General features: G+C 42.3%; 1 protein-coding gene and 1 long non-coding RNA gene across 3 annotated transcripts; both read right to left on the minus strand.

Annotated features, from left to right (window-relative positions):
* Window positions 1-17,450: 17,450 nt before the first annotated feature.
* rbm12bb (RNA binding motif protein 12Bb) lies at window positions 17,451-21,382 on the minus strand. The gene is made up of 2 exons (XM_023824298.2): window positions 21,177-21,382; window positions 17,451-19,903 (listed from the first exon to the last, which is right to left on the minus strand). The coding sequence occupies exon 2, from the start codon at window positions 19,879-19,881 to the stop codon at window positions 17,905-17,907; it is 1,977 nt and encodes a 658-aa protein (XP_023680066.1). The 5' UTR covers window positions 19,882-19,903; window positions 21,177-21,382; the 3' UTR covers window positions 17,451-17,904.
* A 1,948-nt stretch (window positions 21,383-23,330) lies between these two features.
* Window positions 23,331-27,262, minus strand: LOC111850422 (uncharacterized). 2 transcript variants are annotated; one of them, XR_011992844.1, is made up of 5 exons: window positions 26,691-27,262; window positions 26,474-26,596; window positions 25,964-26,032; window positions 25,235-25,647; window positions 23,331-25,140 (listed from the first exon to the last, which is right to left on the minus strand). It is a non-coding gene; the product is annotated as an uncharacterized lncRNA (long non-coding RNA). The 2 variants fall into 2 exon arrangements; XR_002839789.1 differs by lacking the exon at window positions 25,964-26,032.
* Between the last annotated feature and the right edge of the window lie 47 nt (window positions 27,263-27,309).

Consider the following 27,309-nt stretch of genomic DNA (forward strand, 5'->3'; position numbering starts at 1 on the left):
ACAGGACCAGAATGATGTGCAGGATTATTGTTAAGAAGAATGGCAGTTTAAATGTTTTGTTCTCCGGCTACAATGGAATATAACCTTGCAATCCTGTCCAGAATAAGTAGCTGGATAGTAGATGGACACAGAATAGAGACAAGGCTGCATGAACACACAGACATTATACACTATACTACAGGTGGCATGTTCTTTCAGAGAAAGATTGCTCTAGGCTTTGTTTTTATATAAAGTGCCATATATTAAACTGTGCCATATGCTTATTGGATTACCTGTGTTATTTACTGTTTAAGCCTGTTATGTAAACAGGTTTTTATTTCTCCTCTATTAATTCTACATTCCTGTTGGACAGTTAACCTAAACACTGACTGTTTTGTCACAAACTGCTAATGACCCATAACGCGGAAATTGTGTTATGCTTGCCTTCTGTAATCAAATTTTAAAAACATGAGAATAACCACAGGAATGTCTCGGACAGTTAGATGAGTCAGTGAAAACAGGCACTTAGATTCACCTTTTTTAAATAAATATGTCGCGAAACAGTTGACCCATCTTGAAAAATATGATTCTCCTATAAATAATTCACATTTGAAATGTTATAGTATTTTAATGCATTTATACACTAGTAAATCCCTGTACAATACTTTGGCTATATATATACATATATGGTACTGTGCAAAAATCTTAAGTAGTCTAATTGAGCTGGATGTGAAATGTAACAAATACATTGAATGGCTGGGTGGCCCTGAGGAGAGGTTTGGGAACTGAAGCAGCCTTTATCTAGCCATCCAACAAGTTATCAGTAAATTTTTGGAGAATGGAGGAAATTCTTGTTAGTTTTTGTTGTGTCACTGCTAATTTTTGTATGTTCTAATGTTAAATCGTGTTTTTTGTTCTGCGCACATATACACTTACTGCTTAGATAAATAGCTTTAAACATTGCCTTTGACTGCCTAAGACTTTTGCACGATGCTGTATATATATATGTATATATATTTTTATATATATATATATACACACACACACACATATATATATATATACACACACACACAGACACACACACACACACACACATACACACATACATGTGCAATCTATATATGAGTATTCCTGTTTTTATATGTTTTTTGCTCAATGCCAAGATAATGCTTTGATACTTCAAAGGCTAGGTTAGGGTTAGGTTGGTTGGGGTTGAGAAACAGGAAGCAGTTTGATGAGGTTGTTATGGCAACAGAAAGCTCATTGTTAAATCCTTGGTCTCCTATCAGATACAGTTTTCCCAGTTTCTGGAGTCATGTCTCCTGATTGGTGACAGGTGAAGCAGGGAGGCAGAACCACAAGAAATTATTTTGTCATACTGTCTGACACCTAAAACAGTTAAGGCGAACTTGTAGATAACTGCAGCATGATATGCTTGAACATGTCTTCTACATTTACCATTCTGTAGCATGTTATCTTTAGGAAGTAAATTAAAATTAAAAGAGGCCAACAAACTTTCAATACAAAAAATCTTAATAGCACTTTGCTTTGGTGTATAGATCCAGTCCACTGCAGTAGATGTGCTGTCGCATCCTGGCCGCAAATGTTCGTCATGAAGTTCTTAACTGAAAATAACTAGGTTTGCCGCAACCTTGGTGTGGGCCCGGTTTCCGTGCTGACGGTGCATGTTTGTTGATGCCGCCATATGGGTCGGGGAGAGTAGTCTCTAATGGGCGGCCTATGTGGGCGCGAGCAGCCCAGCGCTGCCCGTGGCGTCCTCACACAAACACGCGCAGCCCTTCCTCCTGTCCAGCCAGATGGTGGCTCTATCTGCTGCCAAGGAAGCAGAGAATTAAAGGTTACGCCCACCAGATCTGACAGGCCGCCAGTCTCAGCTGGTGCGGAATCTTTGGCGCACCTGCTTATTGGGCAACGGACATCGGGCTCGATTGTGTGGAACGAGCCCAACGCTAGCCCACTATCTGTATACCAGCCCGTGCGCAGAAATATATACGCAGACATATGCCGGCTGCATCATACCATGTGACAGGCAGGGTGTAAAGAAAGAGAAACTCGCGGCTTCCGGGCGGCTGTGGTGGGAGCTGTTAATCGCGGGGAGCCAGCCACAAATGATTTGTCAAAACAAAGTCACTTAGACGACTTTTACTGTTAAAACAAAATATGATTGCATTTCAGAAGAACAAACAGCTTGTCTTCGGGGTGTGCTGGCCGCGAGACTCTGCAGACGGCGTAATTGGCTGCGGAGCTGGAAGCCGCAGCTGAGACGGAATAACGGGGGAGAAAGTTTCATTTTATCAGTTTTTCAAAGCAGCCGGAATGCCACACAGGGGCCCAAATGGCAGTCATTCTGGGATGTAATTGGTTTCATCTTAAGAGGGAGTGAGATAAACACTGTTCTTTAATGAGTGACGGCATCAGTCGTTCGTGTGGAGCTGCTTGGTGAATCCTCCCTATGAACAGCTGAACAGCTTCTGTGCAGCAGAGCGGAGGAATAGTCCTCATCACCTGGGTGTTAGAGGTTGGGGGAACCTTCTGGGTTAAATGTTGTTTTTTCTTTGATGTGTGGTGATTCTCCACATCCTAGCATACGAGGTTCTCACCGCTTTATGATGGTTCCACTTCTGCTGTTTTGCCTTTATGATGATGCGATAGCGATTCACATTCAATAATCAACTTTGGAGTTTGATCTGTTCCCGGACTAGCAATATGCTGTACGATACTTTCTACTGATGCTGGGCGATGTCAGTGTCTACACAGCCTCACTTTCAGTCTCTGTACCATTTCTGAGCCTAAACATCTCATACAGTGTTATACAGTGGTGGGGGGTTTTTAACCAAATAAACCAAAACATAAATTATTTGAATTTTCGGTAAAGCTTTACATTAAGTGCACCTTCACAATGCATTCATTAGTCATTTATAGAACATTCAGTGCTCCTTCATAATGCATTCATAGAACATTCATAAGCAGCATGCAAGTACACCTTAACATCCTAACATCCCTTAACAGCTGTAATATACATTAATAACAAACATTACATGATTATACAATTGTAATGTTTGTTATTATTATAAAATGTTTGTTATTGATGTATATTACAGCTGTTAAGGGATGTTAGGATGTTAATGTATACTACATGATGTTTATGAATGTTTTATGAATACTTAATGAATACATTATGAAGGTGTACTGAACGTTTTATGAATGCAATATAAAAGCATTATGGAAGTGCAGTTAATGTAAAGCATTACCAAATTTTCAATAACTGGTATTTAATTAGTTACATTAATTGTTTATTTACTTTCTAACTTTTTAGTGATGGTATTTATGTATTTATTTATTTTTTGTGTTTGTTTAAATATTTATATCATATTCATATTTGACTTTCTCAATATTCTCCACTAACCCCATGTCATGGAAACCTGTATTTGTAAAACTCCAAATGCTTCAAACCTTAAAACTAATTTTGTAACATTACGGTATTATGCAAAACATTATTCTGAGTTTCTCTTGAAATTCTGGAATAAGGTCACAGCCGTGACTAAATTGTGACGTGCCGGATGTCATCACCTCGTATCAGGAACCGAGATGTATTACATACAGTATGTCCTAGTTGCCCTGTTGACATTGGCTGAAACACAGGTGAAGTTGTCAGAATATTCTTCTGCACCTTACAAGTTTTTTTTTCTAGCCAGATACCCACCCCCCCCATAAGCAGACATTTGTTCCAATCGAAGACAAGCAATCTGCTACACTGATCAGTGATCACAGCGATCACCTTTTCCTTTTTGCTTAGTTCATTTATTTATTTATTATAGCACAGTGTTTTAAATTTTGGCCTATGTTTTGTATATATGTTTTGTATATATGTTTTGTATACATGTTTTGTATATATGTTTTGTATACATGTTTTGTATATATGTTTTGTATATATGTTTTGTATACATGTTTTGTATGTGCATAACCTACCATCTGACATACAGCTGTGATGAAATACAATATCATACCTGCAACATCTCCTCTTGTGGCCCAGGAAGTATCAAAGCAAGATCGCATGCATCATTATGTTGTCAGCTGATGGGCCTTTTAAAACATGCTGCATGATGTCACCTGACTGGAGAAATGGCTCATTCCTCTTTATAGCCAATGAGAGACGCCCCTGAGCCCACTATGTGCCAAGGAGGTGGCTAATCAGTCGTTTGCCAGCCCACTTAATTCCTCTCCAGCCAACACAATGACAATTACCTTTAGCCAGTATAGTAATTAGCATCACAGAAAAGGGCATTTTGTTGTGTGACGTGATGCTCTTCTGTTTCCTTCTTCCAAAACAGGGTCTGAACCATAGCTGGAGTCCGAATTGTTGATGATGCTTTTTCATTGTAGTCGGACTCAAGCAGCGCATTAGTCTTTGCCAAAAAAAAGAGAAACTTTTTTCATTACTTTGGAAGGTAGCCCAAAATGTTCCTTTGGCAGATGTTGCAGCAGAAGGTGTTTGCAAGCTGTTCGTTAATGTACTACCATACGAGGCACAGTATGACCACCACAATAACCAATAAGTAACACTATCAGTGCACGGAGGACCATGCCAAATCCACCGTCTGTTTTTGGGATATTAAACTTTCCGGAACAGGATGCACAGAAAGACCATGGTTTGCACAGGGAGGGAATGAAGGAGTGGTGATGGATAGATTACTGCAATATTTAGCAGCAAAAGTTGCAGGTTGCTAAATGCTGGCTCAATAGGGATTTCATCCTAGTGAAATAGTCAAAAAGAGCAAATAAAATGTCCAGAGATCATGTATAGACTAATAAGAGGATTTTTTGCTGCGTTGATAGATGATTTGCTGTGACATTGATGTCACATTCAGAACATACATGTATCTCACTGAACTGTGCTCTGTCACATGCTTGAACCTCATGCCTCTCTCAGGTTTGTCATGATTTCAGATTTCACATCTGTGTGAAGCACAAAAAAATGGAAACAACTTATATGGTATTCCAGCATTTACGGTCTTTCTCCACAGCAAACTTACTTCACATGAAAGACACATTTTTACAAAACAAACAATAATAACCCTATACTTTTTCATGGGGGAAATATATTTACATCAAATGCTCAGCATACTGCATGAAAACAAACATGAAAACGCCTGTTGTCAAAACAAGATGCCATTTAAACATTATTTATTTACTTGTTTGTCTGTGGAAATGAAAGCGATGGATCTGTTTTGCTTCCACACATTTTTTTAAATTTTTTTTTGCAAACAGGTACAAAAATAATAACCTATTAAAATTCAGGTAATGCGTTCGTAGTTCTGCGGTCTAGTCGGGAGATGTGATTTGTTGGCTATAGCGAATTGGGGGCTGCCATCTGCTCACGCCACAGCAGGGCGGCGCCCTCCATCTGCTGCGCTTTTCTCCTCCGGCGCTCCGGTGGCACCGGCTCAGATGATGAGGAAGTTGGACTCGTGCTCCTGATATGTCACTCGCCACCAGGCCAGCTGTAGCGTCCCTCCCTCTGAGACGCCCGCCCCCCCCACCTCACCCGCACCAGTCACTTTCGATTACCTGCATCTATCCATCGCCTCCTGTGTGACCCTTGCAAACTCTTACTCTGAAAAGCAGGTCGCAGGTTTTTCGTTGCAGGGTTTGCCGCCCCCCCCCCCCGCCCCACCCCCATCCTGAATTAGTGGCAGGTGTGAATTAGCAAATCCAAACACATTTGGTTTGTCCTCTCGGAGATGTATGCGGTCCTGAGGCTTGGAGGGTGGAGAGAATCGCGCTGGGGGATCGGTGGCATAAGATCACGCGGTGCAACACGCTCCCCGTTCACTGGCTCATGTTTACATGAGCGGGAAAGAACGATAATGGGACAACGGAGACTTTCAGCAACAAATAAAACTGCTGCATTTCCCAGTGAATCTGGGGGCTTTATTGTCATGCCACCCATATACAGGTGTACAGTGGTACCAGACAACGTCCTCTCGTCCCCTCGGACAATAAGCATCAAAAGCGTCAAAATATTATATTCACACAGCCATACCCACATACTGTATATATATCAAATACCATGTTGTTATTGTGTTTTTTTGGGTTATATATTGAGATGATAAGGATAAGGGCTCTGTCGTAGCTCATTGGGTAGCACTGCTGCCTCAAAATGTTATTGTTATGTGTTATACATATATTACATGTCCCCACAATGTGTAAAATGTGTTATTTTGAGGTTGTGGGGATCTTTTTTTATGGTCCCCACATGGGGAAACTCAATTTTATAAAAGATTAGTGACTGCAATTAAAAAACCAAAAGAGCCAAAAGTGTTTTATTTTGTTTGGTTACTTATGGTTAAGGTTAGGGCTGGGATTGTGTCATCTTAAGATATGAATACAAATGTGTGTGCATGTGTGCGTGTGTGTGTGCAAACTTGCATGTTCCCCGTTTCCGCCAAGTACTCTGGTTTTCTCACCAGTCCAAAGACATACAGTTAGGCCAGTGTTTCCCAATCCGGTCCTCAGACACACACAGAAAGTCCATGTTTTTGCTCCCTCCGAGTTCCCTGCCTGGGAGCTTGGAGGGAACAACAATGTGGACCAGCTGTGGGTCCCTGAGGAACGGAGTGGGAAACACTGGGTTATGCTAATTATGGTCTCTAATTTGCCTATAGCGGTGTGTGTGTTTGCCTGCCTTTCGCCCAGTGCTTCTTGGGATATGCTCCAACCCCCCCCCCCCGCCCCCCAGAATCTGTACTGATTATGTACTGGGAAAATGGATGTGAGGGTGGTTTATTTTATGCTTGACTTTTGCAGACGATCAGAAAATATTGCTCTGGCATCTTCTGACATGAGCAATATTAGACACTATTAGAAATGCACTTCCAGTTGGATTTAAGAGTTCAGCAACTGAGCAAGCAAACCAGTTCTCTGCTACTAAAAGTGTGTCTCTGCCTTTCTAACTATACATCTACATCCAAAGATAGTGATGCTATGTGCACATTAAGTATGAAAAGGTCAATGTTTCTGTTGGCAACCACAAGCCTGTGGTGGACACTTGTGGACAGCATCGTCTTCAAGAGACAATCAGCCTCCTTACAGCTTCAGCTTGGCACCTCATCAGTAAGTAATTATAGTTTAATTTGAGGTCACGCATGCAAGTCGTAAAGGGGATCCCATATGTGCTGATTTCACCACCATACAGTATGCACATTATGTTTGTTTAAGATCCCTTAATTATGAAGGGTTCATCCTCGAAAACAAGAAAAATTGAAAACACCAGACCTGATTTCTACTTGTGCTACTTACTTGACCAAGAAAAATACCCAGAACCCATTGCACAGCTGGTTATTGGCTCCCAAGACATAAATATTACACTTTGCTCAGCTCACATTTGGCTTCTTCTGACTATATCCATCCATCCTTCTTCCATAACAGCTTATCCAGCACAGGGTTGCAGTGAACCTGGAGTCTGTCCCAAGCAGCACCAGGCACAAGGCAGGGGAACACCCTAGACAGGGCGCCAGTCCGTCACGGCACGCACACACACACACACAAAGACACACGCTATGGGCAATTTAGAGGTGCCAATTTGCCTAACTGCGTGTTTTTGGACTGCAGAAGGAAACTAAAGCCCCAGGAAGGAACCCACATGACATGGTGGGGGGGGAGGGGGGGGGGGGGGGTGACATTGGAGGTGAATTTCTACCCCCCAACCCAGGAGGCCTAAGGCTACTGTGTTAATAGCTAATTAAACAAATTATATATATATCCAAGCTATCACAGGGTATATCACGCTGTCTAGTAGCAGGTGAACATGTCTGAAGGAATTTCACGCATTAGAGCAAGAAATACTCTGACTGGATTCCAAACAGGCAGAGGGGACTTTTGCGGAGGGAAGGGGGAGCAGATTTTCTGGATTCATATTAAGCGTCGTCTCTCGGCAAAAAGGAAAAAAAGGCACAAAGCAGCGTGGGTGAGAGAGAGCGAGCGTCCAGGGCGGCTCCTTTGGCACGCGGCGCCTGACAGATTGGCCTGGCGTGCCACCATGGGGCCCGGCGCAGATGGCGCAATTAGGGAGCGCGCAGAGAGAGCGGGGAATCCATCTTTGATCCGCACCTTCCTGCCAGACCGTCACCCGCTACAGTAAGATAATGTGGTGACTGTGTCTGGGAGATGGATGACAGGAAGCCGCAGCTCGAAGGCAACTCCTGCGATCCATTCGTAAGCATCTCATTAGGCAAACAAAAGGATGATGGGAAAAGTTACGACTGACCAGACTCAACCATTTTTATGTTATTCCCACACTGTGAATAAACTATATGTACATATTGATTAGAAGAGACGTGCATGGGGAAAATTATGCATTGTTATCCTATACATCTAATCTCAGATTGTTTTATTCGGGCTTTAAATTGATGAGACATATGCCTAGTGTAGTGATAGTGTGACAGGTTACCTAACACGACCATAACAGCACACTTGGGATTTGACAGATTCCACTCCCACTTCACTTGACATCACATTGCATCTTTAACATTCCAGGCATTTTTCTTTAGTTTCGCTTTTGTTGAGTGGTTCTGGTTCAGGGAGCCACTGTGCTGGCCTGCTGACACAGTTACTGTATGTGAATTCAGGGGTGGTGCTGTCAGGCAGACCACCTAAAGTACCAAGACCACCTAAAGTACCAGAGTGGGGTCGCCAAGTGCTGAGGCACATAGTGCATAAACGTCGTCAGCGCTTTGTTGACTCAGCAACTGCAGAGTTCCAAACTTCCTCTGGCATTAACCCCAGCACAGAAACTGTGCACTGGGAGCTTCATGGAATGGCTTCATGTCACCAAGGGCAATGCTAAGCATCAAATGGAGTGGTGTAAAGCACACCACCACTGGACACAGTGGAAACGTTCTATGGAGTGACAAATCACACTTCTCTGCCTGGCAGTCTGATAGAGGAGTCAGCTTTTGGCAGGTGCCAGGAGAACATTACCTGCCTGACCGTATTCTGCCAGCTATAAAGTTTGGTGGAGGGGGATTATGGTATGAGGTTGTTTTTCAGGGGTTGGGCCTGGCCTCTTAGTTCCAGTGAAGGGAACTCTTAATGCTTCATCATACCAAGACATTTTGGACAATTCTATGCTTCCACCTTTGTGGTAACAGTTTGGGGAAGGCCATTCTCTGTTCCAGCATGACTGTACCCCAGTGCACAAAGCAAGGTCAATAGAGAGGGTGAGTTTGCTGTGGAAGAACTTGACTAGCCCACACAGAACCCCGACCTCAATTCCATCAAATATCTTTTGGATGAACTACAACGGAGATTGCGAGCCAGGCCTTCACGTCCAACATCAGTGCCTGACCTCACAAATACTCTTCTGGATGAATGGGCAAAAATTCCTGCAGACACACTCCAAAATCTTGTGGAAAGCCTTCCCAGAAGAGTGGTAGCAGTTATAGCTGCAAAGGGGGGGGGGGGGGGGGGGGCAACTCCATACTGATGCCTGTGGATTTAGAAAGGGATGTCATAAAAGTTTCAGTAGGTGCAATGGCCTGGTGTCCCAATACTGTTATCCACATAGTACATCATTGGTAATCATCCAGGTCAGGTTATATGCAAGATGCCAACCGCAATATGTCAGAGCGCATACATACAGTATGTACTTCATCAGTGGTTAACTAATAGTCTTCTAATGAAATTCAGTACATACTAGTAGAAGTACAGACAGTCCCCGATTAAGAACAACTGACGTACAGACATCTCGTACTTACAAACTGGCTTAAAATCTATTACTTAAAAATTTGAGTTAAATAAAATGGTTCATAATCAACACTGGCACCACTTTACGATTCAGTGGTTCACCAGGTGAAGCTGCGCAATGTTGTACGTCGATACTTCTATTGTTACTGTACGATCAGTATTGCTATCACGTACTGTATTATTACTCTCCCAATTTACTTACAAATTCGACATAAAGAGAGACTTAGGGAACAGATCTCGCTCATAACTTGGTGACAGACAGCCTGTATGCACCTTTTGTAAGATGCCGGGGTCTTGAAGGGGGTCATCAGATCCGCAGGGCATGGGGGGGGGGGGGGGGGGTGATTTTATCTGGAACCCTCTAAATGTAATGCACAGGCAAGTGAATAACATCCAGTATCCCCCCCCCATCCAGGATACCTTGTTGCCCTCTAGCTGAAACGTGCAGGATGGAAAACCCATAAAAGGCTGCCCGCGGCTTCTGTTCACTGTCTAGTGAGTTTCATACCTCACTGGACCTCATCCCTCATTCAAAACGCCACGCAATCCCCACATTCCACAGATTACTAAATGGTCTTATCCAAAGTAAAAAGGCTCGTTAACAATGTACGTCTTTGACATCTACTCAGGATATATTTCTGCATGAGCTTAACACTTGCTTTTAAATTTATATTTCACAAGTCACCACTTATTGTGGCACATTTCAGCCCTATTAAGATGCATTTTAATGAAGAACCCTGCCAGTGACTCCACATATATTACCTAAAGCACAACGCGGGTTGCTAATGGGGGATGTATTGTAAAGACAGTTTGGATGAAAATGCTTCTGCTGAGACATGTGCCAGCCCTGTGGGGGGGCGATGCATCTGGGACACCGACAACCCAGAATCCGCATGCCGATGACATCCAGGGGGCAGCTTTCACACCCAGATGACTGGTTTACTCTTGAAGGCAAGCCTGTGTGATGGAATGTGTTTGGTACATCTGTGCGGGGAGTTTGGTTGCGGTGGGAGGATTTTCAGTGTGAGCTTCTGAGCCTCTTGAGACCTTGATCAAGAACAACTTTAGACAATTCAACATTTTTCTTGGAGAAGTGCACAAAGTAAGGGTCAGGGCTATGTTAAGAAACAGAGGCGCTGCGAGGGATTTGGCCTGCCATAAATCTTCAATGTGTAAGACTGAACTTGTAGGTTTTCATTTTCTAAAAATGTATCCCATTGGTCATCACTCTACATAGCAGAATTGGCAACATTAAGTTCCTTTAACATGGGCTCAGTTTTAATTAACACTTTACTACATGCAAAACTTTCAGTGAACCCCTGGCTGATTGACAGTTACAGCTGAAACTCATCAATGCACCTGCGTGAAATGCTGCATGAAATGTTAATAAAGCAGGCTATATATGTAAATGGTTTGCTGATCTTGATAATGTTTGCTGGCGCTGTTTTCCTTTCATATATATTTTTTTTACCTAAGTTTTGAACTCCAGCTGGGTTTTGCAGGAAATATTGCATGTTGTCAGCTACTTGCATTGTGTACTATCTCATCCTACAAACCACATATACAAAGCATGTGCCCTTGTACATCAGAAAACACACCCTGGCACTGGCTTCTGCATGAGCCAGTGTTTGTGTGTGTGTGTGTGGGGGGGGGTATGTACATATACACCACAACAACAACAACAACAACAAACAACAACAACGCTGCCACAACGTCACTTCTATGCTGCACTTAGACCCAGAGGGTAGTATATCCACCAATGAAAGCAGTAACCAATTTACTCGGTCAAGTCGATTGTCAAATGAAACGTTACTCCTGTATTCCTGCTGCACTTCTCCCATTTTTGAGCCACGGTCTACTTAATGTAATGCTATTTAAAGCAAACATGGAAATCCTGTTTAGATTCATTAAGATGTGGGACACAAATGCGATCAGCTGCACCCAGTGGGCGGGCATCTAAACTTCAGCTTTTGCTGCTATTAGCCAGAATTAGGTCAGAAGCGCTCAGAATATCTGCAGGAGCTGGTATCAGGCCAGGCGTTCTTCACGTTGGTTTATCACTTGGGCGCTGAAGGAGACTTCATCTGTTTTCTTTTCTTCTTGCCTGTTTCCACTTCTGGTCCACTTTCCTTTATACGCGACATAAACGCCGACAGTGCTGGTGGCTGGTGAAGCACGGGGCGTCATCTCTGAAGCTGCTTCTGCTTCACTCTCTGTGCAGATCCACTGTTGCACAGGCAAATGCTTTAGCTTTGGCTCCTCTTTTATGGGTAGTATGTCCCACTCAAACTTTCATTTTTTATAAAAAGTTAAAACATAATGAATCGCTTAAGTGTAATCTAGCATTTGGCTTCACCACCGTCTACATTCCCCCGGGAAACAGCTTTCCTGTTTGTGAAATCTGGCAGCAGAAACTGGTTTTACAGGTTATATTTGCATAACTCTTTAAAAATGCAACTCTGGTATGACAGGAACTGAACGAGAGAATGTATAGGTGAGATTGTATTTGTTAAAAAAGATTGACCAGTCGTCAGTGTTAGTGGCAGACATACAAAATAATGAAGGTATGAAGCTATATTACACTCCAAGTGTCACTGACCACCACACGTCAAGTGCAATTCTCGCCACAAGCGTGGCTTTAAAAAAAAACAACATACATACATCCGATTAAGTCATATTCCTTGGTTGCTGCCATGGAGACACAAACCAGGATGAAGGAAGCAGATGGTCCTTGGATCTGTCAGCATCAGCCCCACGGAAGGAGGCGAACTCATCATGTAGAGAACCTCCTCCAGGCCCACAGACAGGGAACTGAATATGCATGCCGTCAAATTGCAGAAAACGGGTCCATATGAATCCAGATTGTGTTTCCACACTGCTGCCACTCCATCTTGCAATAAGGTCACTAATAATGAGATCACATAATGACAGTAAAAAGCCTTTATCTGTGTTGGTTAACTGGGGCACTGGGTGCCATACAATGTCTGTAAATGATGCAGTGCTTATAGCATATAACCATATATATATGGTTTATAAAAGTGCTGAAGTTTTGGAAATCAGTTCAACTTTTAATATGTCATGCAAAGAAACAAATACTGAGTCATAACAACAGGAAGTCATAAATCATAATGGGGAGATCTCAGTAGGAAATGGCTAATCATATCTCAAGCAAACCAGGCTCTTTGTAGGAAAGGGAGCACAAACAAGCACATTTGCAGACAGAAGATTACCTGCAGGAAGTTCTGAGATACAAAAATGGGGGATGCTGATTGCCGAAGCTTTCCATTGCATCAGACACCAATCATTTGGTAATTTAAAAAAACAATCGATACGTTTCTTTTTTCCCAGTGATTTCAGTACCAGTATTTTGGTCCAGTACCAGGACTGAAGTACCAAACCAGATGGGGTTCATTGTTAAATGGTTACACAAATAACCTACCTCTGAAACACAAAATACAACAACCACCTTGAAAAGGCGCAGCTACAGGAAACAACAATAAAAGTAAGAAAACACGTAGGCCTGATAATAATAGATGCGTGGACAAATGACGAGGCCCAAGTTTTAATTGTGATCTGGTTGAAAGAACAGATTCAACAAGATCTGGATGGCATGACGTAAGAAATCAAACATATTTGCTATAAATGTAAATTTATAAATATAAATTTGTCATTCACCTGTCTATGAATGATTTAAACAGCAAAGATGAAAATGATTATGAGTTGCTCGCAGAGCGCATGCAGATCTCATGCAAAAGCAGCCTGATCTCAACCCAGCTAACTATTGTGGCCCTTGAGATGTGAGAATTGCGTTTGCGTGACGTGCGATATCGATAGCACGATCGCACACCGCCCAGCCATTTTTTAATTTAGCACAAAACACCCCATCTGGCATTGTGATGCTGCCATTCTGTACCAGTACCAGTGTCATTCCAGTGGAAAATGAACACAACTACCAGTCGACTTTGGTACCATTTTGACATACCAAAAGTTCATTACCTGGTGCAGTGGAAAAGCGTCTTTAGAGACACCAAGATTCCAGATATTAACTGGCAGCTGGAACATGACTTAATATTCTTGCCCGAGTGTTGCTTCAAAATGTAGCCTTCTGAACTGAGGAGTTCACAAAAAGCAGGCTTCACGGCAGCCCCAACAGTGCGCTTTCTTGCTGGAAAAGGCAGTCGTACAAGTAAAACTGCCATACCACAGTAAAACACTGTTTTACCCAGGAGAGCTTATGGGAAGGGGTCTGGAAATAAGTCTCAGGGGGAGCAATTATTTATTGCAAGGCACTGAATTGATGATTTACGTCCCAGGCAGAATTCTTCTTCAGACAGTAATTTGAGGCCGAGGATATTGCCTATAACTGCAGTTTTAAATGGCAAGCTAGCCTCACCGCTTTCAGCATGAAGTGCTTTTTTTAACCCGTGCCTCACTCTTTAAAGATTTTACTGAAGACATTTTACTGAAGAACAACTACTGGGTGTGATTCTTCCTTGAGTCAGCTTTCCATCAGGAATGACTTGATTTAAATATTTTGAAGAATAAAACTGGCAAATGTGTCTTGCCTCATCTTATATTGACTCTAGTTACTACTTGGGGTAAAGCTGTGCCTGTACCTAACTTTGAGGACACCGAGGTCAAGTCCTCAGTGTTTATTCAGCATCTCCAGTAACAATGATCCATTACGGGGCCAGACCTAGGAAGGGCAAACACCTTTGATCTTGGTATTTAGCTAATTCATTTAGGTTTCACTTACTAGCCTACAACATAAAATACCCCAAATGCAGAGAACAAACACTTGGTTTAAAACAACAAACCAAAGAACAGAAAGATCTGAATATGTTCTAATAAGCTGTTCTTAATTTGTTCAAAATGGAGGTTCGGTTTGGGGAGGGAGGCTTAATTTAGCTTTTGAACATATTCATTCACCATGACTCTCACATCAGGGGTTTGGTACATTTATAGATCATCTTACACCTGTAAGCCACCATTAATTTCATAATAAAAGGGCCAATGTTTGTTTGTGCTGAATTATTTTGAATTTCTTCCTTAGAATGTCCCCACTGCAGTTCAAGTTACATTAAGTTGATTGGTTACGATGAGTTCCATTATCTACTCAGTATTTCATAACCCTTAATGTGAACCATCGCAGGATTGACTAACAGCACAGTTATTGAATCGCCCATATTGAGATAACTTCTTTGGAACTGGCTGTCAGATGTTTGAAATGACTAGGTTGAAGAACTCTCCTACATGACATTATATCTAAATTGGGCTTTTCTAAGCCCTGGTCCTTAGGGACCAATACATATGCTGTTTTTTGTTCCAGGAAGACACTTCATTAAGCATGATAGAGCTCTTGATTGAATCTATCCTTTTGTTTGAGGAAAAGGGTTCTGCCATTTCATTATTCAACTACAGTTCATTCAATAGCTGAATGACATTAGAAAGATGGCTTTCAATTATCTAATTGTTTATTGTCGTATGGGTATAGCCAGTAATTAGTGGCTGTACTTATAGCATCATTTCTGCTAAATGCAGGCATATCTCAGAAACAAGGCTTATTTTGCTAGCTTTATTTAAACATGAACGAGCCATTTTTTGCATTCGATGTTGTTTAACCAATGGAACGGTTCCTGACATCTGGTATCAGGACTGCAATCATCAGATTTTGTTTGGATGTTTATACTCAACTTTTTTTATCATAATGACTCAAAAGAAAATACTGTGGATTGTGGTTATGTGAAGAATCATGATGTATGAAGCTGTGGTATCTGAGACATAGACTGGATACAAGGTCCACAACAGAGGAAAGGAGGCGGGGGTTGGAAATTGTTGTATTCCCAGCAGCAGGACTAGGCTGGGTCAGCACTATGGAGAGAGGCTGCGTTTATGTGGGAGTGTGTTAACTGATGCTTCTGTGTTGTGAATTTTGACAAGAAGGTCGACATAAAACATGTTCTAGAGCAGCAGAATGATTAGCTGAGTTGACAGCTGCCTGGTCGTGGTGAAGGGCTGAGCACTGATTATAGGGCTTAACTACATTTGCTATATGTCAATTAAGCAATATATCTGTGCCATTAAGTTTCATGTAAACTGATTGCTGTAGTTAAGGGACCTGTGGTAAAGCTGGTTCGGACAAACCAGCTCCAAAATTGTGTTTAATGTTACTGTAACAATAAAAAAAAAAAAAAAAAAAAAAAAAAAAACTTAGAATGTAAAAATTTTAAACCAGCATGCACCTGAAACTGTAATGATATTCATATAGGCTTAGAGATACATTCCTCAACGTGCCACATGTTTTGTTTGGTTGTAATAGGTGAAAAACCAATCACAGTGCAGCAAAAGTGGTTTGAAGGATGACTGTATATCTGAACAGCCATTCTTGAGTGCCCCCTAGTGGATTCAGATTTTAAAAAAAAAAGAAAAAAGAAGTTTTCCGAACCACTTACCCAGTACAGAGTTATGGGAGGCCTGGAGCCTATCACAGGGTAGGAGACACCCTACATGGGATGCACAAACGATGCCAATTCATGTCTTCGTAAACCCATGCAACACAAGCAGAACCCACAAACTCCACACACACACACGATACTACAGAGCAATGGTGGGACTTGAACCTCCAATCTAAGTATCCTAAAGCACTAAGCCACTATGCCACCCAACACATGGGAAGGTTGGGAGCCTGAAATAAGAATGACAGGGACTGTATCCAGAGTACTTTCAATAAAGGGGTGCGAAGCTTTAAAAGGGCAAATACTGGTTGAAGATGGACTTTGATGTTAGAACAAAGCAACAGCAGGATGATGAATCTAAATTACTCAAGCATGTGTGTGTTATCTTTGACATCAGATTCAAAGTAGGCGATTAAAATATATTCAACATATTTAACAGCTGCGATGGACTGGCATCCTCTCCAGGCTGTACCCCAGACAGGTGCCCCAGTGAGCTTGACCATTATTAGCAGGGATGCCCAAGTACACATTCACTGTAAAAGAAAAGCACACACATGCAATTTCTTTTCACAACAGTGCAAAAGCATACTTATTTTATGAGCAATTGCGCTGTTATGAGAAAATGATACCATGCATTTTAACCTTTACACATCAAATTACTTATAAATGAAATTAGTACTTAATCTGCAGAATAAAGGTTAAAATTAGAGGCAATTCCTTGTTGTAACAGCACAAATGCATACTTAGTTTATGTGCGTTTGTGCTGTTATGATGAATTGCCATGAATCTCACTTTCTATATAAGCAGTAAGAGATGGATGGATGGATATTTTAAGACAGAATAGGTTTGAAAATTAAACACACAGGCACAATCCAACAGATAATTTTAGGCAATAGCTCAAGGGATATGGGGATATCAAAAGAGATAAACCAAGAGATGCAAGAACAGTAAAGACAGACATTTCACTGACGTATTTCATTAACCTTTCATTAGAATTGATACTACAGGTAGGCTTGCTAATTCTGGATGAAAGGTCTGAGAAGTAGGAATGTCCACATTTTGAATAACATCTCAAGATACATCAACATTATGACAGTATCATATTTGAAGGACTTCATGATGCGTGACCTGCTGACCAAGACCACAAAGGGCATGTCAAACATGGAAGCTTTGGGGGGGGGGATTTGTACCCATGCTGCTGGACTGAAATTTATAAAAGAAAGGTGAGGAAAAATTGTGAGAAACAAATTTAGATAGACATAACAATGGGTTTATTTACACAATGCGTTGATTACGGGAGCAATATGCTGAAATCAAGCAAATGCAGTGTTTTTGTCGACGCTCAAATTATTCACAAAGAAGAACTTACTTTCCCTACAATTCTTCAAATCTTGGAAATAAAAGGGGAAAAAAGTTCCATGAAGATCTTGTTAATCAAGCGAAAACACTATTCCCACCCCCCCCTACAGTGGGGTGTAAAGCTACTAGCACAAACTGCTGGAACAAATCAAGCGAATGATGGTTTCCGTAACCATCGTCAGTGAGGATGCACCTTGACTGCACCACATGGTCTTTGTCATGCTCTATGAGTTTCTCGTTGTTTAAGCTCTGTGCATTGCTAAATGCTCAAAGCCCACCCAGCACAACACGTCCCAACCAAACTTGTTCCGCTGGCTCATTTTGCAACCGAATGGTTCTGAATCTAAATGAAAAGCAGTTTAATTTTTCTGGTCCCAATAGGCCTTCCACTCAGTTCTTGGAGTGCAGTCATTGCTTCCTGGCGTGAGTGAAAGACAACTGTTGCAGTGCCCTTAGGAATGCCATTCTTGTTGCATTGCAGTGACACAGATCCTGGAATCACTCTGTATCCATAGCAAAAGTCATAAATTTCCTCAATGGTGATTTTTGGAGGAAGATTCACCAGCTTCACACAGGTGGGGCCATCAAATGGTTGCCCAGTTGCACCTAATCTTCTATGCTGAGATCCATCCCCTCTGTCAATGGATGTGGCACGGCCATCTGTGCGTGAGTCAGATCTGCTGCTACTCCTGCATGAATGATCCGGTAAATTGCTTGGAGATATCCATGAATTAGACAGGACCCCGAAATCAGAGTACTCTCCTCCAGGTGAGAGGGGAGACGTCCTGCCATGTCTTGAAGAATACCTCTCGAGCTTCTTCTCCAATGATGGCCCATCCAATGAATCAAGGATCCCAAATTCCTGCATCTGAGCCCTAGAGATGCTTTTCAACATCACTTCCGACCCAAGAAACCTTTCCCCATTCAGTACCTCTGCCCTCAGTGCCTCCTCCTCGGATCGGAAAATCACCAAGCCCTCACCAAGCCCAACTCCCTTATCATCTTGTAGTAAGTAAACGTTATCTTCTGGGATACCAAAGCCCTGGAAGAAGTCCACGATCTCCACCTTACGCACATCAAATGGCAGATTCCGGACATAGAGGCAGATCTTTTGTGACCCATGATAATGAAGTGAGTTTTCAAAAGACTTACTGGCCCTCTCTTCATGCTCCTCCAATTTCATCTTTGCAGACTCTAACATCTCCAGCATTTTTTCCTTGGAAACAGGAGAAACATATGTTGTTCGGTTTGCAAAGTCCACCTTGTGGTGTGCCAAACCAGCACAGTAGTCTCTCAGGCTTCTAAACACCACAAACCAAGATCGTGTCTTCCTCCCATTTCTATCAAAGAGATGTGCAATTTGATCATCCTTCAGCAGCACAGGGTGGAAGAAGGCCTTCAAGTCACTCTTTTCCACTGTGTAAGAGAGGTTTTCCACCAGGACACAGTATTCTTCAGCAGAAGGGGAGGCTGACCTTGACCTGTAGGCTTCCGGTGAGCGTGATCTTGTGCAATCCCTACCATACCTCCTCTCCACATGAACTGGAGACTGCTTCCTGCCAAACTCAACAGTGCTATCTACATATGCCTCAGCCTGAGCACATGCTCTAATCCACTGCTGCTCGGTGCATGCGTTAATTTCCACGAATCTAGATCCAATGTACTCACGGTCCCGCTTCAGACCTTCTCTTGAATCATGCAGTGTTGCAAATTTCACAATTCCACTCCCATTGTTTAGTCCTCTTCGATTCTTCTGGAGAATCACATCATCTACCTGCAGCTCATGGAAGAAATCTGTCACATCACCTTTTGTTACAGAAAACGGCAATCCCTGCAAATGCAGATACAAGCCATCAATGCTGTCTGGTAGAGTCTTTCTCGAACGATAAGGACGCGGACTACTCAAGATGACCGGTCCTGAGCTATTACCCATATCTGAGCGGTTCATTCGCCAACCTTCTATGGACAGGTTCTCAGAGACGGAACAAGGTACTGTCTGAGCATTTGGTCTCCTGATCCCTTCGTTGTAAACCCTCCGCTTGCTTGCTTCAGATTTTCTCATGCTTGCCTCAAGGACGCTCTTCATTTCTGACTTGCTGCTCAGCAGAAGGTTAACGGGAGACCCTTTGATGCACCCCCCAGAGCGGGTCATAGCCCGCCTCGCATCTTCATCTGAAGTAAAGATAATGAAAGCCTCCTCATGTTCTCCACCAACAATGTGCACCCCACCATCGGGGATTCTTAGGCCAGTGAAGAAATTGCGAATGTCCTCAGAACCAGCTGTGATTCTGAGTCCCTGTAAACGGATGACCACCGGCATGACGGGGCACAACCAACTGCACCTGCAGACAGAGGGGCACAACAGAACAGCATTACTGCAGAAGACGCCTGTGCCCATAATTCCAGAATGTTCCCCTTCCGGAGTGTTTGAAGGAATGGGAAAAAAGCGGCAGTTTCAGACACATGACATTGTGTAAACACTGAAAGCTCAGGGGACAAAGAGCAACATTACACAAAATACTTAACTTTAGCTTCCCCACCTCTAAATCCCACCAGGATAACAAGCAATCCACAATCTCGTGCCTTGGCAGACCACTTTCACCTCTATCAATTTAGCCCAGAATAAATGTTGCTTAAATACTCAGGAATCAAACTCTATATTAGGACACTTTCACTTCCAAGCAGTCTGTAAATACCCTGTGTGTAACAGATATCAGACATAGGCATTACAAAATTTGCCATTTAACAATGCACTTCCTTTGACAAACTTCCTCAGAATCTAAGAGCAGCAACAACACAAACACCACGAGACAACTGAAAATCCAGGGAAAAAATGCCTCAATGTCCATCCATCTTGGCTACATCACATCCCTATTTCCAAAACAAAGTTTATGCAAAATGTGTAGACCCCAATGATCTGCAGATCACCATGACAAAAACGGCAAGGCATGGCTAGAGATCACACAGAACCCAGAGAGATCCAGTGTAGGTCCATCCCAGCACATCCAGTGGCAAAAATCCAACCCATCATCAAAGGATCCTTTACTTAAAAAAATGCAAGTAGTATCCACGTTACCAAGGTCAAATTCTTTGCAAAATCCAGCTTCGTTTAACCACGCATCATTCAACCCCACGGTGTATACTGACCGATACAACAGTGTGGTTAACACCCTTACAAACACAAGCTGTTTATACATACTGCACATCTACGACTATTTCATGGGTGACATAACTTCACGAAGCCCTTCATAATGAGCCAGCTGGACAGAGTAAAAAGCGATTTGGGTTTATGTTATATATGTTTGCAGTCTTTATCATCTTACTGGCAAAGTGCTATCAACAGTATATTTTAACAACAAATACGTATTTGATGTTTAACATCAAATACGTCATGTGCTAACTACTGAGCTAGCGAGGAAGTATTTCTAGTAAATGGCAGCTAGTCATTTCAGGAATTATTGTTAATTTTAATCGCCATTGACGGTTGTGGAAACTAGGAAAGTTTAGTTGCAATACTAAATGACTACGTTAGTGTTAAACTAGCAGTATTACTGCATATACATTAGCGACTGGCTATTCCTTCCTGACAGATGCTGTTGCTCAGCAAACACTTACACAGATCGCCGATTTCTTGCTGTTCCTATATAGAGGATACGGGTGAAACAATTTTAAAAAGCTTGAAACACTGCGGCTTCAAGCATTATTTAAAAACCTTTATCTTCACATTAAGAACGCAATACCCGTAGGCCTATCCACCCTGTTACATGAAGTGCTACGTTCACACAACATGGCGCATAGAAACACGGAAGCAAAGACCGAGTCGGTTTTCTTCTTCTTTGGTGCAATTACGTGGAAAACTACACTTCGTAAGGTATACGGCTGCCACCTACAGGTCGAATGATCTAATTCACAAACCATTTCGGCGGTATGTGCACTGCAACGTCCGCCAGAACGAAAAAGAGCTTCCTTTCCTGCTAAAAAGTAGAAACATTGTAGCAGCAGATAAAACATAGTTTTGGGGACCATCCACCTTATCAGACCAATTCAGCACCAACTGAAAACTTGCCCCCAGCCTGCAGTGGACCAACATTATGTTCAGTCAGCAGAGGCTCACCCAGCCTTGTACCTTCTAGCAAGACCAGCTTGCCGTAATTTCCAGGCTTAAATAAAAACAGGTGCCATCGCATCTTCTTCCGCCCCCATTGTCTCTGCCGCTTCCAACACCCTATGCTGAATTAGTTTGTACAATTTAAAAAGTGTCATTTGCTGGAACCAGCCTCTTTTCCCGCTACACCCATGTGCTGCAATACACCCACCACACATCCCAATCCCAGAAAAATCTCAGAGCAAGTCTAAAAGAAATGTAACTGCCTCATTTTAATTGCCATTAGACCTGCAGTCAAGTTGGAAAAGACCCCCCACTCTTACCCAGAGTTGAGCATAAAAAGTCAGTCACAGAGTACTCAACTGGTTGGTTGAAACAAAATCTTGTTCTGCATCTGTACTTTCTAGACCTGGAATGTCCACCTCTGCTCTTACGTGGTCAAACCCTTCACGCACAGCCACCCTTCTTGCTGTGAATGCAGAGATTCCATCTTTCAGGTCCTTCTCATAAATAATGCTGCACCAAATGCTGGCCTGCCTGCATGGACTCATTGAAGTGGCCATTAAAACCGAAAATGGGACGGAGGCTCTGAAACAATGGTACACAACTCAAACAACAGTATAATCACACTTTTCACCTCCGTGTGCCAGACGACAAAATATGGTCATTCAAAATTATTGGGGGGTGGGGTGGTGAACATCCTTCAGCGGCACAGGGTGGAAGAAGGCCTTCAAGTCACTCTTTTCCACTGAGTAAGAGAGGTTTCCCACCAGGACACAGTATTCTTCAGCAGAAGGGGAGGCTGACCTTGACCTCTAGGCTTCCGGTGAGCGTGATCTCGTGCAATCCCTACCATACCTCCTCTCCACATGAACTGGAGACTGCTTCCTGCCAAACTCAACAGTGCTATCTACATATGCCTCAGCCTGAGCACATGCTCTAATCCACTGCTGCTCGGTGCATGCGTTAATTTCCACGAATCTAGATCCAATGTACTCACGGTCCCGCTTTAGACCTTCTCTTGAATCATGCAGTGTTGCAAATTTCCGGAGTGTATGAAGGAATGGGGGAAAGTGGCAGTTTCAGACATCACATTGTGTAAACCCTGAAAGCTCGATCAGACGACAAAACACGGTCATTTAAAATTACTAAAAGCTCAATGGGGAGGGGTGGTGCTGAAGGTCACACATCCTTTGCATCAGTCAATTTCACCTTCCTTATAGGAAATTAAATTAGGAAAATACCTCATTACAAATGTGTGTGGTAAGTTATCTTACTTACTAAAATATGACTGGGTCAGCGTAGCATTTTTAATATTGAATTTAGTATTTAAAACGTCAGGAATAAGTTTTAGTAAGCATAAACGAACTTGACAGGAAGTAATATCAGCAAAATCCTTGCCGTGAATTACTTTGCAAAGCACTGTCCTTTGAAATTAATGTGACATGATTCTTGAATAAGCTGATTCAAGAGCTCTGTTGCTAAGAAGTAATCAACTGAAAATTCAACGGCAAAAGAGCTTAGTATAAATGGTGTACGTACCCCCAAGACTAAGGCAAGTTGTGTCTCTTACTACAAAGAAACTGAAAAAACAAATGCAGTTCACATGAATGAAATTTTGATTATTTCATTCTAACTTCACCAAACGACAGCATTACCATCTGTTTATCATATTCTGGGATCTTACCCATGATCAATTTAATGTTTCAAATAGTGACAGGCTATACAAAGAAATATTACTATGCTGCATAGAGAACACAGAAACTACAAATCTTATGAAGTCATCAAAGTGCCAACACAACATGAACATTTGTCATAGTGCAAACGATGTTTTGTCTGTGATTGAAATATAATCCCACGTTGCCTCCTTTCCCTTGGGCTCTATGGTCCTGGAGGATGACCTACCGCATGTTCCAAGTTTGCTGGAAGTCCAGGACTCCCAGCACTACTGACAGATCATGTAGGCTTGTGCATGACCCTCTATGTCAGAGTAGCAGTGCTGCTGTTGTTGTTGTTAGAACACATGGTGCAGAGGTGGGTGGATGTGGACCAACTTATGACTCGCATCAGAAATCACACACACGGCTAAAACAAGCCCTACTCCAAACATGGAAAAAACCTTACTACTTAACACCATATTAACGACACAAAGAATATGGAAAGCTAGGAGGAGTGCATTCAGCACATTTTTCTTTTGGGTGTTTAAAACAACACCACGGTAAAAATCTTGTGTAAACTATCGAAGTCTGAGGATTGGCTCCACAACAATGCTAAGATAGTTAATCTAAACTGATGTAAACCTGTCCATTAGTATTTTCCCTTTGGGTTGTTGAATCAGGTTAGCCTTAGGTTAAGTTTTGCTTATTCTCCTCCGGATTCACCCACCCAAAATCCTTCACTCAAGACATGAAAAAATATCAGACAGTTTAGCAGCTGTTATTTCCAGCTGCATCCATCCAATTGCCAGATGGGGAAAGGGTTCTGGGAGAAAGGGTTGCCATGTTTTAGTACTTGAAGTGCCATAGGCATGAGAAGTAAGCCATCATAAGTGCAGGTGGAGAATCAGGCCAATGCATTGTTACAGTAATCTCAGAAAGGTAGCAGAACACTTCTGTTTAAACTACGCCACAGCACACCAAGAGTCAGCAAAATATCAATAATAATGCAACAATCATACATAGTGTGTACCTCATAGCATACTGAAGATACCAGATTGCTTTAAGGAAACAGAGAAAATAATAGTGTACAATTTATGTGTAATCTTTAAGTGCCTGTTAAATGCAATAGTACAATAAGAAGGAAAAGCAGGTTTAATATACTGATAATCAATTTGACAGTGTACAATTCTTGAATGGCAGTGTACATTTATTTCAGGTCCATGGACATGACTTCTAAATGGGGATGATTGAGGAAAGGCCTAGGGGCAGGAGGTGCCAAGACCAACCTTGTTCATCACCTCTTTGAGAAAGAGGATTTGATAATCATTGGTTAAAAAGGCTGGAACATTGTGGGGAGGCACTGTTCCTGAGGGCAGCCAGAAGAAAAGATGGCAGAGTGGTGGAATGGATCAGTGGCTAATGGTGCTTCAAGAGAATGGTCAATGGTGGGGATGCGTGGAATTGTTCATGATGTCCTCAAGTTCTCCCATCATCCTACTCTCTGCACCAAACAGTACATTATGCCCTGTGATGGAGATAACTTTTCAGATGACTTTGTTCAGGTGTTTGGCAACACCTGAAATCATACCGCTTTCCCAGTAAACCAGAAGTACACTGGCCACTGCGGACTGGAAAACCATCATTCATAGGGAAACCTCCGGGGGTCCTGGTTGTCTGTGACCTGTGATCAGAAGTGATTCAGGGCCAGTCTCTCAGAAGTCTGTGATATGCGAAATAAGAGTAACTGGTCTGAAGCTCTTCAAGGTAGATGTGCTGCCCCTTTTTTGGCAGCAGATCTACAGAGCCAGGGCCCCTTCTGCAGACCCAGAGAGGAGAAGAAAAGTAGAAATCCCAGTAAAACTGCATGGGACATACTGTCAGTACTCTGAGGCCAAGACCCCACCACTTACCTGTGCATAGTTTCCTCAGCATTTTCCTCATGTGCTCAGCAAACCAGATAGTCTGGGAAGTCAGGTGGGTGGTGGGGGGGTGGTTGTGGTGTCTTCAGTGGGGAAGTTGCAGGGAGGTGTGAAAGTACTAGATGTGGCAGGAGCAGTTGTCACAGTGAGGCTGGCAGTGTTGGGAGAGGGCTGGACTGGCAAGCTAGAGTCAAATCTGTTTAACAGATTTCAGTTCATTATCCTTGTTCCTTTCCACTACAAAATTTCCAGGCTGCTTGTAGCCAGTGTTAGTTCTCATCCAACTCCACACCTCCTTCAAGCTGTTTTGTTGCAGCTTCTTCAGCTCCACCAATACCCACATGATCTTCTTCCTGTCTCCAGACCTGAAGCCCCACTTCTTCTTATTCAGTAGGTTCTACATACTACACAATACAATATGGAAAAATGTAATTATGCCAGTAACAGAAATTATTCATATAGAAGCAGTTACCAAATAGAAATGTTATGCATATATTGGAAAATACTATATTATTGATTAAAAATGGAGAGGGGAAGGGACAAAGTAGGTTTTAAAGACAAGTATGCAGCCCTTCCCGCCATTATACTGGCAAATAACATGTTCCTGTGGATCAATGAAGAAACCACTATCCAGTTTTCACATAACAGCAAGCATCTTTGTTGGTACGGTCTATTAAGAAACTACCTCCACTAAAACTCAGGCTTTATCTCACTTAACACCTGAATCCTTTCCCTAGGCTCTTTATTGGTCAGCAACCAGGATGAGGCCTGGCATTCCTTTTGATCTCTCTGTGGAGAGGGGGGTGCGTCATTCCCTGTGTCTGGTCAAAAGGGCCCCACCTGCTGCTGCATGGATTTATATGAATTTCCCTCTACAAGGTTAACAACATCAGCAAAATTACTATGATCTTTTTAAAAAAAACTGTGCACAAAGATTACTGGACACAAACATATGTACATAGAGACCACAGTCAGAACTGTGTTGCAATGCTCTGGGTGGATGGTACATAGCCCTATAAATCCCACATAACAACCGACCCCTCCTACATTTATACAAAAATGGGCCTTAGAATTAAGCAACTTGTTGTGACCATTTCCCTTTTAAAACATACTTTTACTGATTTCTGAGACCCTGCTGCAAAACATTGTTGTAGCAAATTTATAATTTTACACCCATTTCCAATACATATAGGAAAACATACTGGTAAACAAAGAAATTACGTCATTTACTTGATGTTCACCAATAGCCAGGACTGAAATCTTGCGGCCCCCGCACCCACACTGCCAGCATATTCCAAGGCTCCATCGCCTGACCTGGTCAGTGTTGCCAACTTCCCATCCTTGAATGGGTGACTTGAAAACAGTAACAGATGTAGAATCTATTTTTTTATTGTTCCAATGCTGCTATTGAGCTACTTCTTCAGGATGTAAAACCACGATGGCTTACCTGGTAACTAAGCGCCAATTACCGACCTACTGTAAGGCTAAAGGACTGCCAACTCTCACGCATGTGCCGTGACACTAACGCTTTCAGACTCTCCCGGTCATCTTACGGCAAATCTATCTTATTCCATTAGAAACATAAAATTAGTTATATCACAAGCGTTGTGGTAGTGTGCAAATCCTACAGACTATTTACAAAGTAATAAAACTGCTAAATATATGTAAATGTATGTGCAGACTTGTTTCGAATTGAAAATATCACTCCAGTCAGCTGACCAGCAACAATGGCAGTATTAAATGTACCGGTTGAAAAGACTCCACAGATTAAAACTCCGACAAATACCTCAAGTACTGAGAATGCGCAAATTTTCCACAACACGTAAGAAACAGCGAATTATATACCGTATATTACTATACAGTTCCTTAACTATAGCTAACCTTAACTCGGCAAGCAGTATCTAAATTTCTGTGATATCGTGAAAAGCAGTGAGCCATAAAACATTTTAAAGTTAATCTTCAGTATCAGGCTTAAATGGGTCGTGTAATTGTATGTTACTGTTTTCTCTTTTTGATGACACTACTCGCGGTCTTACGTAGTCCATCAGGCTCGCGTCCGTTCCCAA

This window comes from Paramormyrops kingsleyae, chromosome 9 (assembly GCF_048594095.1).
Source record: "Paramormyrops kingsleyae isolate MSU_618 chromosome 9, PKINGS_0.4, whole genome shotgun sequence".
Taxonomy (NCBI): Eukaryota; Metazoa; Chordata; class Actinopteri; order Osteoglossiformes; family Mormyridae; genus Paramormyrops; species Paramormyrops kingsleyae.